At 36.3% G+C, this 14,293-nt stretch overlaps 1 protein-coding gene across 12 annotated transcripts in view; it reads right to left on the minus strand.

The window, feature by feature from the left end:
- LOC309633719 (contactin-associated protein-like 3) overlaps window positions 1-14,293 on the minus strand; it is a 257,758-nt gene that overhangs the window by 18,436 nt on the left and 225,029 nt on the right. For all 12 annotated transcript variants that reach the window (XM_082402932.1, XM_082402942.1, XM_082402940.1 and 9 more), the window contains 6 exons: window positions 9,696-9,866; window positions 8,135-8,353; window positions 5,421-5,660; window positions 4,626-4,853; window positions 3,230-3,363; window positions 2,325-2,412 (listed from right to left, as the gene is read on the minus strand). In XM_082402932.1, the coding sequence (XP_082259058.1) occupies window positions 2,325-2,412; window positions 3,230-3,363; window positions 4,626-4,853; window positions 5,421-5,660; window positions 8,135-8,353; window positions 9,696-9,866 (1,080 nt within the window). The remainder of the gene's footprint in view (window positions 1-2,324; window positions 2,413-3,229; window positions 3,364-4,625; window positions 4,854-5,420; window positions 5,661-8,134; window positions 8,354-9,695; window positions 9,867-14,293) is intronic.

Below are 14,293 nucleotides of genomic sequence, written 5' to 3' on the forward strand. Positions count from 1 at the left end.
CAAAATTTTCTTATTCTACTTTTTTATTAAAACAATCCCCTTCATATAATGCAGTTCAGTGATTAAGTCGATTTCTGTAATCTATTGCTTATTTCTTTATAGATCATCGTTTGAAGCCAAATTGTTCTTAAAAATATTCCTTTGTCAATTTCACACTTACTGATGGCAACTTTCTATTCATACTTTGGGTGACAGACATTTCTGAATATGCCTCATCTCTCCTGTCAGATGCTGGAGTCACTGAGGGCATGAAGTTGTGTGTGGTCTGTGTTTGTTTTGTTTATTGACCATATCTGTCCTCCGGGCTGGGAAAAAGAGTACACACGGACTTCTGTCTGGCAGTGGAGGAGGGATCAGATCTGGGGGCACACAGAACCATCATTCCACACACAGCTTGCACCCACTCAACAAAAATTCAGCTCTGCAGCTTGCACACCCCTTGGGCGATCAATTACTCACTGCTCAGACCAAGGATCCGTCGGGCCAGAGAGTAGAGGTCAATATCAGATAAAAAAGAGAGCAAATTCTTCTCCATTTGGATATTAAAAACAATTATAACTGTTGGGCTGACAGCCAAGGATAGGGTTCTATCTCACTGTTCTCTAAAGCTCAACGTGGTCTTTGAACTTTTAGGAATTTCATAATCTCTATTTAAACATATACTGTTATTCTCAGGGACAAAAGTTGAAGGAGCAGTATTCCTTTGAATTGTTTTTCCAATTCGTTTTTGTTTTTTGGGGGGTTTGTTTTTTTGTTTGTTTGTTTTTCCAATTCTTTTAAGATTATGCCACAGTTTTAAATAGAATAAAAAAATCTACTAATATCATGAAAACAGGGATGTCAGAAATGCTTGAGAAACATTGAGACCACCCATTGGAGACTGGAATACTCACCTCTCCAATGGGCTGTGGTAGGTATAAACATCTCCCAGCACTCAGTGGGAAACAAATGTTCTCATTTTTATTTCTGTGGTAACCGTACCATTACTATCCCACATGTGGGAAGCGCGACTAGAACAATGAACCACAGGAAAGGACCTTCAGCACAAGCTACCACTCTGTCAATACATCGTCAAGGCCAGATTCTCTATCTACCTTTAAGGCATGATTACAAGACAGGACCACCACCGCTTCAGCCTGAAGTTGTTATTCACCGTACCATGCTAAAACTATATTCTTACCAGTGAAGGAGCACTGGCTTAATCTGCCTTTTTAACAGTCGGGCTGCTTTAACAGTTAGGCTGCAGCGTCTAAATGTTACACTTTTGTTATTACCATTTACAAGAGCACCCTTGGAGAGCCCTAGGATTCATAACATTTCCTCTGTCTGAAAAATAAGAAGTCATCATTTCATTGCCCATCATCTGTTTGAAAGACGTGATAGCTTTAATAGTTACTGTGATTCTCGACATATTTTGAACATCCATTCATGTGCCTTTTCTAACATTCTCAAGTTGGTGATGTAATATATATCTGTGGGGTAGAAGAAATGACCGAAAGAATCAATGTATAAATGGCTGAACACCTAATAAGTTTCCATCGATTATTTAGGACAAAACATAGCCATATGAGTATCAAGTACCAGAGGAGGAATAATAAACATGCCACAAGAGGATTTCCCCTAGATATCATTTAAATAGCAATAAAACATACAGTTTATATACAATCAAAAATAAAAGAAATGACTTTCAATATCTGTTTTTATTTCAATGTAATTCTTGGTGACAAGGGGAAAAAAAAGGCGTCAAGAGTTTGACGTCTAATAACTGGCAGCCATAAAGGATGTCTGTAGGATATTTAGGCTGTGATTTTCCAAGAGTAGCTGGGAGCAATGAACACATTTCACCTCAGCCCACAGGCAAGGCAGGGCCCAGACCACAGCCCAAAGCTTGTTTGCTAAGAGAAAATAAGCAGCCTTTTCTCTTCCTTCTTAAACATAAATCTAGATTTATCATTAAAATGACTTCTGCATTTGACCCCTGATTACTACAGAATTTGTGAACTTATATCTGCTTTGATTTTGTCTTTCCTGAATTGTTAGAAAAATGCAAAGTTTCATTATGCTTGATTGCCAAGTGAGAGGGTAAGTGTGGAGGCATTTTTCAAGGAACGCCCTTGTTCAACTCGCAAGCAGCACTTACTCGTGATTATATGCGCACTCAGACAAGAGTACAAGCTTCTACCTTGACTGTCACTCACTGGGAAATCATGCATATATCAAGGAGCTTCTTTCAGCATGATGAATGCTTCCCGTGTTTGCAAACTAACACTTCCAATCCCAGTCACTGGGCGGTGGGGGAAGGGGGCTCTCTTTCTTCCACTTACCTAAAATTGTCCCCAACGTGAGGGATTTGACAGCATTGAATTCTGTCCCTGAAGACAGGATGACTTGTCTCCTTGCATTCTGGTTAACCTATTAAATGTTCCACATGATACAAACATCAAAATGTCAAGCAATTTTGATGATAAGAGGATGGGAATCAAAGGAAGACCAAGAAAAATGATAAAAAAATAAGCCATATGTTCCTGCTATCACAAAGGTTAAAGGAGAAAAGTGTATTATAAACAAGTCTTGTAACACCTCAAATTCAACTCCACCTCATTGCCCATCCTGTTCCCCTACACTTGTCTTTATGATTTAAGTATCTATAATTGGTACAATCCACAAAGAAATGCAAGAGCTACTTTGAACCTCAAAGTTTTTACTTATTTAGAGGAAATCTGTAACATGAGCAGAAAAATGTATTATTCATACAGATTCAGTATAAAAGATTATTCTTCAAAACCCAGTGACAATGTGTGACTTAAAGACTCCGATGTTTTTCTAAATGTATTCCCACTTTAAGCAAGATCTTGCTTTTTCCCTTGTGTTTAAATTTCTGTAGCATTTGTTCTTTTGTAACCCAATGGGAATAGGTTCCCACTGAAATACCTCCAGTAGTCACTATGATAAACTAGGCAATATTTCCCAACCAAATAAAGTAAAACCAATGAGGACAGCTTGGCATTTTAAATGGTCAAATATTAATAATAATTTTGACAGTCTCTTGCTAAACAAACAGACATTGCAAAACAAAACAAAACACCTTGACCTAGCAAGACTTATGGAAGAAGAGTGCCAGGTGTGCATTTCTTTTACTAGGATTTATTATCAAATTTTTGCTTTAGGTCATACATTCTGAGCATCACAATTTTGATTACTGTTGCTGCTGTTGAATTTACAACCTTACCTCGACAAAGACCACTGCTGCTTCTCTGTTAATCTTCACCTGGTGAAGCTGTCCATCAGCCAGGTTTTTAAAACCAAAGTTAAAAACATCAGGTTCTCGGTGTCTGTTTAGCTTATACCTGATTTGTAAACTTCCTAAAGAAGAGAAAAATGACATTTTAAACTGAAATAGAATTTTATAAAAACCGCCAATGCAGGTTCTAAGGCACATTTAAAAAAAAATTAATATAACTTGAATCTATGGAGCTTTTACTTGAGTGCACAATAGTCACCTTTCCTGGACTAGTAATCATTTATGTGATGTTCTGGGGCCAAATTCAGAATACAATTACACAGTCCTAAAAGTCAAGACCAAATGGTCTTTTTCCAAGTTCTTCCATTTTCCTTAACCAGAGGAAAAAGTCTAAGTTAAGCATATGAAAATGCCAAGCTAGGCTTGAAGTTAATTATTCATGTGGCATTCATATTATTAAATGGTAAAACCTCAAGCAAGATTATATTAACATTCAGTTTCTATAAGCATAACTTCTTTTAATGTGACTTATGTTAATGCATTTTAATGTATCACTGACATTCACATATATATACATATTTTTTTGCACAACCAGAAATGTTTTCTAAGGTTTCTGCCGTAATCAAGAAGCAGCAAAAAGACAGAAGTGAGTGATTTGCTACAATATCCAAATCTTCCAATCCACACACTGCTCTCCTTCATAGATGCACCCTCTACCTGGTAACTCTGGTACCACCTGTAATGGATCCTATCAGTCAGTGATCATAGAAATCTTTTCCAGAAGTTAAGTTTCTCCCTTTATTCTCCATGAGAAAAGGTTAAAGCTTGGTTTTGCTCTCTAACTTGGAAAGTCTTGGTTCTGTTCTCTTACTGGTGACCATGGGTTAGGTAACTCTCTTCCCACTTTTCTTTGTATGCAGATAGGGCATAACTGACTTCCCAAACACTGATGGGTAAAGAACAATCATATTTATCTGATGCTCATGGAAATTGGCTTTTATATAGTTTAATGCACTTCTTTACTTCCCTTCCAAGAAGGAGGAAATATTTTGCATGCATAAAATACCTTCTTTCAAAATGAACTGTGACACTAATTTATTCACATACAGAAGGAAAGACTCCCTACCAATAACAAGAAGCACAGTTGAACATCAGATACGTGAAATGATCAGACATTTATAGAAGAAAGCCATCTTAATTTAATCACTGAAATGGTAACGCTAGTGAGAAACATTTGGGGTTATCATAGAAACAAACCAACCCTAATAACATGGGTGTCACAGGGATGCACTTGTGTTTTCTTCTTTGTAGTTTAGCACCCCCCTCCTTATGGTCCTGATTTCTCCTAAGTCGGTCTTCTTGTTCATATGGTAAAGATACTCACCATTCGGGGCAAGGATAACTGAAAGGTATTCCTCATAGAAGGAGCTCACATAGAGCAGTAAGCTGGGCATCTCTGTGGTCCGGAAGCTCAGTGTGGCCGTTTCTCCCGTCAATGTCAGATCCTCATGAAATAAAGCCACAAAGGAGCTAGAGTTCTTACTGAAGGTGTCATTGTAATGTTGAAAATCGTAAATCACTGAGGAGCCAGCTCCAAAATAGGCAGAAATTTCTGGAATGACATGCATTTTTGGTTATATTAGCAATATGTAAGTGCACGTGTCTTGTTTTATGTACATTTCTGTATATTTAAAGAATATCTCTAATCCTTAAATATCTCAAAAGAGAAAATAATAATGGTATGCTTTGCTGTTTTTTAATTTAAAAATTTAAGATGAAAAACAATAAAGGATAAATACAAAGCTAATCTCTCCATATTCCCGTAACCCAAAACTGAGTAACAATATTTTATTATTACCTCCAAAAGGCTTCATCTTAAGTTTACAGAAAAGTAAATGTCCAGTGTAAACATATAGTTAAAAGGTTATTGCTCTCCTCAAAGTGTTGCATTGATGACCCTCTGAGAAACCCAGAGGGGATGACATCAGATCTAACAGAAGCAGTCAACGGCCTTCACAAGAATAGAATCATACCTCCTGCCAAGTGAAATGGAGGCATTTGGGACAGAAACAATTCTATTTCAGCTAATTACAGAGAACTTCCTTATCTTTTCTTTACAGTGTCAAATGCCAGAAACGTCTTCATAGAGTTCAAATGTTCCATCCTTTCCCACACTCACCATTCTCGCAGAATGGCCCATCATACGCAGAGAAGGTGCAGTCACACTCGATCCCTCTGCGTTTTTCTCTACACCTCCCTCCATTGCGACACAGGTGTCCGTAGCTGCTACAGTGTCCTGGACACCCTGGCCCCACTCCTGGCGTCATTTTGGCTCTTTCTTCCAGATCCAGGGCCAGCCCGTTCAACCTCAGAGACCGAATGCATCCCAGGAAGCCTCTCTGTCTGCTTGCTGTTCCACCTACAAAGGAAACACTGCAAATGCAAACACGTTCCTGGGTGTCTTCTGCGGGATTTCATCTCCACTTTGAACTGAGGCCATATAACGAAAATTCATCTGTCCAAGGTTTTATGAACAAATATAATTCTGAAAACGTTGGCTGTGGTCAAAAGTTAAGAATCATCAAATGGCACTGAATAAACCATTAATGAAAATATTTTTTAAGTTGAACTTGGTAAATATTTGTTCTAAAAATACTTCTTCAAGTTATATTTAGAAAGACTTTTTTTTACATTTGTTTCTTTCTTAAAGAACAAAATAAACACCATTGATCTTTTTAAAGTTTAACTTTACAAACAATGACATGCATAATAAAGGTTACACAGTTGAAAATCTTTGCAATGTAATATATATTATAAATTCGTAATACATAAATTTGTGTATGTATTTAATATAATATATATTACAAATTTGTATATATATTTGTATAGTATATGTATTACACACATATAAAATACTAATTCTTACTTAGAAGAGCTCTCACTAATAAAGCTGTGAAAAGGAATTGAGGCGAGAACAAAGAAAAAGAAGGCAGAAGGGGTAAAACCAAAATTTAGGCCCTCAGGCCTTTCATACTCCATCCTGGCCGCTCTGAGGTCAGGTGGTATAACATTAACCAAATAATATATATCTCCCTATATTTCTATCATTTCTCATGTGAGCATAATAAATATGGGAGCACAGGAGTCACTTGGAGTGTTTGCTAAAAACAGATTTTGGATTTATTCCAAAAGATTCTGATTCAGTGGGCTTGGGGAAGGTACCCCAAATCTGAATTTTTAACTAACTCCTCAGGCTTTAGAAACATTACCATAGTGGAAACACTAGTTCTAGGTAGATTTCCATCCAACCTTTATTCCTAGAAATTCTGCTAATTAATCCTCGGGATTATAAATCAGAAAATAGAGTTGTTTAATTTGATTTGCAGTTTGATAATTTAAAATGAAGCCTCAACTCAGTAAGAACTAACTGTGCTTGAAGCTGTTTTATGGTGCCATGGGCTGTATACACACACACACACACACACACTTAAATTCACTGAATAGCATTAGTTCCTGGACACGGCAGTAGGTATCACCTGGCAAAGCAGACTGTGTGCTAATTTGTGATTTATATCAAGTTTTAATTGGACTGTGTCCTTATTTACTTTAAAATGTGAGGAAAGACCAAGTAAGAGCTACTTCGTTAATCTGCTTAGTTTCCAAATTAGAATAGAGTTATCTAAAAAGTAATGTAGCAAAACTTGTTTCTCCCTTTGGGAAAAACAAACAATAATAAAGAATAAGCAGGTAAGTTAGAGGGAAGACTCCCACTACCCAGAGCTTTAATCTTTAAAGAATGGACAGCAGAATAATGAGCCAGCTCTGGGTCTAAACAAGGCATTTGCAATAAGAGAGGAGCAGAGGGGGTGCAGGACTGAGAAGAACCAGGTGCTGGGCTGGGGAAAGCCCTGCTGTGCCCAGTCACAGGAGGCGGCCTCAGCCTACCTGGGCTCCTATGGCCTGTTTCTCAGGGGACTCTGGAGGATTTTATCCCAATTACAGGACTGGTTCTCTAACTATACTGAGAAGTGAAGTGAGAGAAATGGATAAAAATGGCTAATTGTTTTATAAATAGTATGGATAAGAAGTAATTGAAACAAACATAAATCGTCTATGATATTGTGTGCAAGCTTGGGAATCAGTCCAACATGAGTTTGGATTTTCCTTCCATTTGGGTTTCTATGGTTAAGTCCCTTGATGTCTCTGAGCCTCCATGATCTCATCTGCAAATTGGGTACAATAATCTATAGCAGAGATATTTATATTACATGAGCTCTTGGTGCATAGTGTCTGTGTGGCTGAACCACACTGACTCCCTTTTGTCAGCTCCATTTGAGGCCCGCAGTCCCACCCCCTCCTCTTTCTGGGTGACTGAGCTTTAGCTTACTCACAAGGAATGCATCCCAGCCAGATAAGTTCCTTATCAACCTTTACCCTTGCCTTCACCTGATAGGAAAACTGGAAGAGTGCCTTTTGCTGATGCATGTGGTCATGAGACCCCCTTGGGGAGGAAAAAAATCCCGATTCCTGACCATGGGTGCTTCTCACTTGGTAGTCAGATTCTATTTTTAGTTTTGGCCCCTTTAAATCCCCCAGGAGCCTTTTCCATGGCACGAAGTGCAGCTGTGAATGTCTCTGGCTCATCGTCCCCTGGATGTAAGTTACCCACAATAAACTTCATAATTGCACTTTATGGAGTTGCCTGCTTCGATTTTCAGTCCCAAAGTTCCTTCTCAGTTCAGAGGATTTTATTCAATATCTCTGCCTCCCACCAGGGCTGATAGTAGTCGTTGTGGCAATTGCTATTATCACTACTGTTGTAGCTGTGATTTTCTCTCGGTCCACCTCTGCACTCACAGTACAGCTCAGTTACAAGCCGCTAGCAGCACTCACCCACGAAGAGCTGGCTGTTGAGCTGCAAGCGGGCGTGCCCATCAGCTGGGGCAGTTTGGGTCTCCCTAGGGAGCTGATCCACTTGAAGGGATGCTTCTTTAACGTTCCGTTCTGCCTTCACATGGTGCCATCTATTGTCGTTAAAGGGAGTGGGGGACTGCACCGTGACCTCACAAGGCCCATTCCCCACATCAAAGGAAAAGGTCACTTCTGCAGGGGCTGGAAATAAAGATATGAGAGTTGGTCAAGTTCATTCACAGGGGAGAAAATTTGGTCTTGAGTAGACATGACATCCTCCTTATGAAAGAAGACCATGATATTGATGCAGACAAATGTCACTCTGAGTTGGTAAAAAAAAAGCAAAAGCAAAAGCAAAAAGCAAAGCTGACTTTAACATATTTCTTCTTAGAGTTTACTATTCATCTTTTTTTTTTTTTTAGAGAATTTTTTTTTTTAAATTTCAGCTATACTGAGGTATAATTAACATATAAAATTGTAAGATATTTAAAGTGTACATCATGGTGATTTGTTATATGTATACACTGTGAAAGGATTCCCCCATATAGTAAATGCATCCATCACCTCACATATTTATCTTTTTTTTTTTTAGCATCTTTATTGGAGTATAATTACTTTACAATGGTGTGTTAGTTTCTGCTTCATAACAAAGTGAATCAGTTATACATATACATATGTTCCCATATCTCTTCCCTCTTGCGTCTCCCTCCCTCCCACCCTCCCTATCCCACCCCTCTAGGTGGTCACAAAGCACCGAGCTGATCTCCCTGTGCTATGCGGCTGCTTCCCACTAGCTATCTATTTTACATTTGGTAGTGTATATACGTCCATGCCACTCTCTCACCCTGTCACATCTTACCCCTCCCCCTCCCCATATCCTCAAGTCCATTCTCTAGTAGGTCTGTGTCTTTATTCCCGTCTTGCCACTAGGTTCTTCATGACTTTTTTTTTTTTTTTCCTTAGATTCCATATATATGTGTTAGTATACTGTATTTGTTTTTCTCTTTCTGACTTACTTCACTCTGTATGACAGACTCTAACTCCATCCACCTACTATTCATCTTGCTAAGCCCTAAGCAATAGAGATATTTACCTATAGAAATAAAACTAACATTTTATCTGACTTCATAGGTATAAGTGAGTTTATTTAAAGGTGGTTTAAATCTTAATATAGTTTTAAAAGCACTATGTGAAATTCACATAGTAAGAAATTAAGCTTTGCCTACATACATAAACAAGATGACTAGTCAATTAAATCACATAATTTTGTGATTTAGTCAGCAGTTATTTGACCAGTTTGGTTTAATATCTTGATTGTACATAGAATTAAGACAACAAGGAATTGTATGGACTGTTGTATGTTACGTGAATCACTGTTTTACTTTCTATTAAAAATAATTATTTAAAATCATAGCGTTTTAGCATTTAATCAAGAAATACAACTGACAAAGGAAGCATGGCAATACATCAGAAATTACGTTACTAACGAGGTTATTGTTAATAACTGAGTACCCCATGGCTTTGCCCAGGGTGGGCAACTCACCTCGCAGCTCTAGCCTGATGAAGTCTGTGATCCCCAGGTTCTCTACAAACACCCCCGAAAAAGCTGTGGTCTTAAAAAAGAAAGACACATCAGCGCTAAGCTCTCCTCGGAACGTAGGGAAATGAAGGTATGAAGTCTCAGTATTGAAGGAAGCTGAATTCCAAAATGAATCTGTTTACAAAAAGAAAAAAAAAGACAGTGAAAATAGCAATGAAACAAAACAAACAACAATTACTTTTTATATTTCTAGGATTTTTACCATTCAGTGCATTATTTATCTTTAAAAGCCTTCATTTTGTGGTTCTTCTGAACATGTAGCCATGACATGAATGTCCAAACAGTGATTCTTTTGAGGATTAAGAACCTGGACATGGTTGCAACTGAGTGGAGGGACAATCACTTTGGAAATGACACCCGTGTGTTTTTAAAAACAATATTATTTTTTGAATTATCATCAAGTAAAATTGACTTTTTAGGGACATACAGTTATATAACGTTTAATACATTCATGGATTTGCATAGCCATCATTAAAATCAGAATAAAAGACAGTTCCATCACCCTAAAAACCTCCCTCTTGCTATTTCCTTAAGTCACAACCTCCAACCACCCTTAAGCCCTGGCAATCATGAACTAGTCTCTGTCCCTATAGCTTTGCCTTTTCCAAATAGCATATAAATAGAGTCATGCAGTATGCAACCCTTTGAGATCGGCTTCTTTCATTCAACATAAAGCCTTTGAGATTCATTCGAGCTGTTGCATGTCAATATCTATTCCTTTCTACTGCTCTGTAATATTCCATCATATGGATCTGCCACAGTTTATTTGTCCACACTCAAGAACACTAGGGTTCTTTCCAGATTTGGTCAATTACACATAGAACTGCTATAAACATTTGTGTAAAGGTTTTTGTGTGGACATATGTTTTCATTTTTCTAGGGTAAATTCCCAGGGGTATAATCCCTGGGTCATATGGTAAGTATATGTTTAACTTTATAAGATACTGCCAAACAGTTTTCCAGAGTGGCTGTACCATTTTTAATTCCCATTAACAATGTATAAGAGATACAGCTGTTTCATATCTTCACCAGCATTTGATATTGTGAGTATATATTTCTTTTATTTTAGCAATTCAAATTGGTGTGTAGTAGTATCTCGTTGTGGTTTTAATTTGCCTTCCCTAATAGGTAATGATGTTGAATATCTTTTCATGTGCTTATTTGCCACTCTTATATCCTCTTTGGTGAAGTGTGTTTTCAACTTGGGGATAACTGACATCTTTCCTATATTGAGTCTTCCAATCCATGAACACAGTATATCTCTCCCTTTAGTTAGATTCTTTGATTCCTTTCTTCAGTATTTAGTCACTTTTTGATGAGTTACAGATCTTACACATGTTTTTGTTACCTAAGTATATTCTTTCGAGCTATTGAAAATGACTTTGTCTTATAAATTTTGGTTTCCATTTATACATTGCTAGCATATATGACTCATTTGTCTGCTGTTGACCTTGTATCCTGTGATCTTGTTGAGCTCACTTATAAGACCTAGTAGGGTTTTTGTTTTTGTTTTTGCCGGGGGGGGGGGGAGGGGGTACATTCCTTGAGATTTTCTATGTAGGCAATTGTATGTATATACGTGTGAATAGAGTTTTCTTTCTTGCTTTCCAGCCTGTATGCACTTTTCTTTCTTACATTATTGCCATGGCTAGGGCTTCCCATATGATCAAAGTTGTTGAATAGACATAGTGAGATTGGATATCCTTATTTTGTTCCCATCCTTAGGGGGAAAGCATTCAGTTTTTCACTGATTATTATGATGTTAGCTGTTTTGTATAGATACTGTCCTATTAAGCTTAAGAATTTTCCTTTTATACCTAGTTTGCTAAGAATTTTATTATAAATGCTATTATGATGTAAATTATCATGTTGAATTTGTTATCATAATAATTCAAATTATAATGTTCATATTAATTGATACAGAAAAAGCATCTGGAGTGATTTTTCTTCCTTAGACTGTTAACGTGGTAGATCACACTGATCATCTTCCAAATACTGAATCAGCCTTGCATCATGGGATAAATTGCAGTTGGTGGTGGTGCATTTTAAAAAATATTCCTGGATTATTTGTTAATGTTTTGTTGAGGATTTTTGCATCTATGTTGGTAATAACATTATCAGTACTTATCATTTTTTTGCACTTTCTTTGTCTAGTTTGGATATCAAAGCAATGCTCTCCTTAAAATGTTGGAAAGAATTTCCTTTTATTTTCTTTTTTTAAAAATAAATTTATTTATTTATTTATTTATTTTTGTTGTGTTGGGTCTTCGTTTCTGTGTGAGGGCTTTCTCTAGTTGCGGCAAGCAGGGGCCACTCTTCATCGCGGTGCACAGGCCTCTCACTGTTGCGGCCTCTCTTGTTGCGGAGCACAGACTCCAGACATGAAGGCTCAGTAGTTGTGGCTCACGGGCCTAGTTGCTCCACGGTATGTGGGATCTTCCCAGACCAGGGCTCGAACCCATGTCCCCTGCATTGGCAGGCAGATTCTCAACCACTGCACCACCAAGGAAGCCCCTCCTCTTTTATTTTCTGAAAGAGATTGTGTAGATATGGTATTATTTCTTTGGTAGAATTCATCAGTGAAACAATCTTGGTCTGGATTTCTTTTTCAGAAGGTTTTTAACTACAAATTCAATTCCATTAATACTATTAAGTCTATCCCAGTTGTCTGGTTTATCTTAAGAAAGTTTTGGCTGTTAGCGGTTTTTAAGGAATTGGTCCACTTCATCTATGTTGTAGAATTAATACACGTAGAGTTGTTTGTAGTGTAGTTTTACTATACTGTTGATGTCTGCGGGGTCTGTAGTGTTATCCCAACTCTCATTTCTCACATAGATAATTTTTATCTTCTCTTTTCTTTGGATAGTTTTGTTAGAGGTTTATCAATTTTATTAATATTTTAAAAGAATCATTTTTTTTTTGGTTTTTATAGATCTCTATATACTCTGATTTTAATTTAATTGATTTCTATTCTTTATTATTTCCTTCTTTCTGCTTGCTTTAGGTTTATTTTTCTCTTCTATTTCCAGTTGTTGTTTTTTTTGGTGAAGCCTTACATTATTGAATTGAGATCTGTTTTCTTTCATAATATAAGCATTTATTGCTATCCATATCCCTCTAAGCACTGCTATAACTGCATACTACCGATTTTGATATGCTGTATTTTAATTTTCATTCAGTTCAATATATTTTATCATATCTATTGAGACCTTGTCCTTGACTCAGGTATTATTTGACAGTTTGGTGTTTAATTTCTAAGTGTTTCGAGACTTTCTCACTATCTTTTTTATTTATTTCTAATTTAATTCAATTATGTCAAATCTTGCATTTTTTAAGATTTAAATTGTTTAATATTGGCTAAAGTTTGTTTTATGACACAAAATATGCTGTATCTGGGTTAAAGATTCATGTGCATGTGAAAAGAATGTGTATTCTACTGTTGGTAGAGTATTCTATAAATGTCAATTAGATTCATTTGTTTTCTGGTGACATTCAGGTCTTCTATATCCTTGCTGATTTTCCCTCTATTAGTTCCATAAGTTAATGAGAGAGCAGTATTGGACTTTTTAATGATAATTATGAATTTCTCTATTTCACCTTTCCACCCTGTCAGTTTTTGCTTTATGTATTTTGAAGTTCAGTTATTAGCATACACATTTAAGATTCTTCAGTCTTCTTGGTCCTTTTTTATATGTATTAATTTTCTTTGCTTGCAAGCAAAAATTTTAATATAGAAACTCCAGATTTCTTTATATTCATGTTTGTGTAGTATATCTTTCTCCATCATATTCTTTTATTATGTCATTATATTTGAATTGAATCTCTTACAGACAGCCTTTAGTTGAGTCATAACAATCTGTCTTTTAATTGGTTTACTTAGACCACTTACATTAAATACAAATGTTGATATGTTAGTTCTATCATTTTATTATTTTTTCCTATTTGTTCTATTTTTTTGTTCTTCTGTTTTCCTTTTTCTGTCTCCTTTTGGGTTATTTAAACATTTTTCAGTATTCTATTTGTATAGCAGTTTCTTAATTGGTTCTTTTAAGGATTACAATATATATACTTACCTTTCTTAGTATGCTTAGAATCTATGTTTTAACCACTTCAAGTGATTTGTAAAAATCTTGACAACAATTTTGTCCTTTTACCTACTCCTGTTTATGTTGTTGTTGCCATGTGTATTATATCTACATAAAATTAAAGCCCTGTGACCCTGTGAAATAATGTTGTATTTTTTGCTTTCAATGCTCAGATACATTTAAAATAACTCAATAGGAGAATAATCTGTTAAATTTACCCAGTTATTTACCATTTCTAATGTTGAGTTTTTTATTCCCAAAGTTCAAAATTTCCTTCTGATATCATTTCCTTTCTATCTAAAAAAAACTTCCTTTAGAAATTCTTTTAAAGGATGTCTTCAGGCGATGAATGCTTTCAGTTTTCTTTCATTTGAAATTTTTTAAAATTTTACCTTCATTCCTGAAGTATATTTTTGCTTAACATAGAATTCTGGACTGACAATTCTTTAGTTTCAG

Source organism: Balaenoptera borealis (genome assembly GCF_965194805.1).
Source record: "Balaenoptera borealis genome assembly, chromosome: 8".
NCBI classification, from domain to species: Eukaryota; Metazoa; Chordata; class Mammalia; order Artiodactyla; family Balaenopteridae; genus Balaenoptera; species Balaenoptera borealis.